The sequence below is a fragment of the Macrotis lagotis genome, chromosome 7 (genome assembly GCF_037893015.1).
Source record: "Macrotis lagotis isolate mMagLag1 chromosome 7, bilby.v1.9.chrom.fasta, whole genome shotgun sequence".
NCBI classification, from domain to species: domain Eukaryota; kingdom Metazoa; phylum Chordata; class Mammalia; order Peramelemorphia; family Peramelidae; genus Macrotis; species Macrotis lagotis.
In genome coordinates, this window is record NC_133664.1 from 49,366,502 (window position 1) to 49,369,478 (window position 2,977).

Here is a 2,977-nt window from a genome sequence, read left to right on the forward strand (position 1 = left end):
AGAGTGGAGGGGGGCTTTGTTTCTTTGTTTATTTTTTGGAAATGTGTGTGTGTGTGTGTGTGTGTGTGTGTGTGTGTGTGTGTGTGTGAGAGAGAGAGAGAGAGAGAGAGAGAGAGAGAGAGAGAGAGAGAGAGAGAGAGAGAAAGCAAAGCCAGAGGAATGAATCCATCCCAGGGAGCTGGGGAGAGGAAAGTAACTGGAGGAGCCTGGACGGCTGGTTTTTGTTCTCGTTCTCTCTCTCTCTCTCTCTCTCTCTCTCTCTCTCTCTCTCTCTCTCTCTCTCTCTCTCTCTCTCCCCTGTCTCTGTCTCTCTCAGACGGTGGTCTCCCCCTGCTTGCTGTTGGTGAGTCTGGTGTAGAATTTTCTCCAAGAGTTGAGGGTCTTGCCCGACCAGATCCAGAAGCCCGAGGTGATCCCCACGATCAAGGTCATGAGGTACTTGATCATGAAGACGGTGAAGTCGGGGCTCATGGGGGGGTGGGGCGGGCCCGGGTGGGGGGGGGCAGGGGATGGCGTAGCTCTTGCAGCTCTGGGCCACCCAGCTGCGCTCCCACTGGTCCCTGAAGGCCTGCTCGTAGAAGTAGCAGGCGATGACGATGGTGGCGGGCACGGTGTAGAGCACGGAGAAGACGCCGATGCGCACCATCAGCTTCTCCAGCTTCTCCGTCTTGGTGCCGTCGTGCTTCATGATGGTGCGGATGCGGAACAGCGAGACGAAGCCGGCCAGCAGGAAGGAGGTGCCGATGAAGAGGTAGACGAAGAGCGGCGCCAGCACGAAGCCGCGCAGCGCGTCCACGTTGTGCAGCCCCACGAAGCAGACGCCGCTGAGCACGTCGCCGTCCACCTGGCCCAGCGCCAGGATGGCGATGGTCTTGACGGCCGGCACGGCCCAGGCGGCCAGGTGGAAGTACTGCGAGTTGGCCTCGATGGCCTCGTGGCCCCACTTCATGCCGGCCGCCAGGAACCAGGTGAGCGACAGGATGACCCACCAGATGGAGCTGGCCATGCCGAAGAAGTAGAGCATCATGAAGAGGATGGTGCAGCCCTCCTTCTTGGTGCCCTGCGCCACGGTGCGCGCGCCCTCCTCCGAGAAGCGCTCGTTGCAGACGGCGCGGTCCTCCAGCAGGAAGCCGGCGATGTAGGCCACGGCCACGGCCGTGTAGCAGCCCGACAGGAAGATGATGGGCCGCTCCGGGTAGCTGAAGCGCCGCATGTCCACCAGGTAGGTGAGCACGGTGAAGAGCGTGGAGGCGCAGCACAGCACGGACCAGACGCCGATCCAGGTGCGCGCGAAGCGCAGCTCCTCCGGCCCGAAGTAGAGCAGCCCGTGCGCGCGCGCCGGCTCGCAGGGCGCCCCGCAGTCCGGCTCCCCCAGGAAGCGGTAGTTGAGGTAGGCGGGCACCCGGAGCGCCCGCGGGCAGGAGAAGCGCCCCCCGCCCGCCCCGCCGCCGCCGGCCCCGGCCCCGCCGCCGCCGCCGCCGCCGCCGCCGCCGCCTCCCCGGGGGTTGCTGGTCCAGAACTCGGGCAGCAGCGAGGGCGTCGGCGTGCCCTTGTCCGACGTGTTCTGGCCCACGCAGAGCTCGCCGGCGCCGTGCACCGGGAACTTCTCGCAGCGCAGCGTGTCGGGCCACTGGAAGCCGAACTTGTTCATGAGCGCCTCGCAGCCCTGGCGCGCGCGCTCGCACAGGGAGCGGCAGGGCGGCAGCGCCTGCTCCAGCACAGTGCACACCGGCGCGTACATGGAGCAGAGGAAGAACTTGAGCTCGGCCGAGCACTGCACCTTCACCAGCGGGTAGAACTGGTGCACCTCCAGCCCCGCGTCCTCCTGGTTGGTGTGGCCCAGCAGGTTGGGCATGATGGTCTGGTTGTAGGCGATGTCGGTGCACAGCGGGATGGAGATGGGCTGGCAGTAGCCGTGGTCCGGCACCGAGATACCGCGCTCGCCCTGGTACTGCGGCGCCGGCGGCGGCGGCGGCGGCGGGGGCGGCGCGGGGGGGCCCGGCCGCGGGCGGCGGCGGCGGCGGCGGCGGCGGGGGCGCGGGCTGCGCGGGGCCCGGCCCGGCCGCCTGCGCGCGGCCCCCCGACGGCAGCAGCAGCAGCAGCAGCGGCAGCAGCAGCGGCGGCGGCGGCGGGGGCCGCCCGCGCGCCCCGCGCTCAGCCATGCTTGGCGGGCCCCGCTCGGCGCCCGCCGCTGCCCTCCGCGTCCCGCGCTGGCTCCGCGTCCCGCCGGCCCCGCCGCCGCCGGAGCGGCCGGCTCATGAAGCGCCGGCGGGGGGTGCCGGCCGCGCCGCGTCCCGGGCCCCGGCGAGAGCGCACCTCTGCCGCCGCCGCCGCCTCCGCCGCCGCCGCCGCCGCCTGACCATTTGTGTCAGTCCCTCCGCTGGGCTCCCGCTCCCTCTCCCCCGGCCGGTTTCCAGGCGCCCCGGAGTCTGCCTTTCACTCGGAGGGAGGAGCCTTGAAACCGACGCGGAACTGGTGGGCTAAGGGAGCGTCACCCAATCACCGCACCCGCTTCCCGGCGAAAAGCAGCCCGCCGCTGTCTACTCGCTGGAAGCCGTGGGGGCTGGGCCGGGAGCGGGGAGGGAGGGGGGCAGAGAGTTGGTGCGCCCCGGAGCCCGCCCCGGCACAAAGAGCCGGCTTCCCTCCGCGGCCGGACGGGCCAAGAAAGAGGCAGGAGGAGCCGCCGGAGCACAGCCCGGGGCGGCGGGCCGGGCGCTCCCGGCTCGTCCCGTGGCTACGGGGTAGCGAGTAGGGACCGGCCCTCGGCCCCAACCTGCTACACTAGCTACAGTGTGGCGAGTAGGGACCGGCGCTGGACACGGCTGCCCCCAACCTGCTACAGTGTAGCTACAGTGTAGCGAGTAGGGACCGGCGCTGGACACTGCCCCAACCTGCTACAGTGTAGCGAGTAGGGACCAGCGCTGGACACTGCCCCAACCTGCTACAGTGTAGCTACAGTGTAGCGAGTAGGGACCGG

General features: G+C 69.4%; 1 protein-coding gene across 1 annotated transcript; it reads right to left on the reverse strand.

The window, feature by feature from the left end:
- Positions 1-218: 218 nt before the first annotated feature.
- Positions 219-2,162, reverse strand: LOC141494042 (frizzled-1-like). The gene is given in 3 exon segments (XM_074195219.1): positions 219-490; positions 492-1,996; positions 1,998-2,162. Coding segments are annotated over 3 exon segments (1,848 nt in total). The 3' UTR covers positions 219-312.
- Positions 2,163-2,977: the final 815 nt, after the last annotated feature.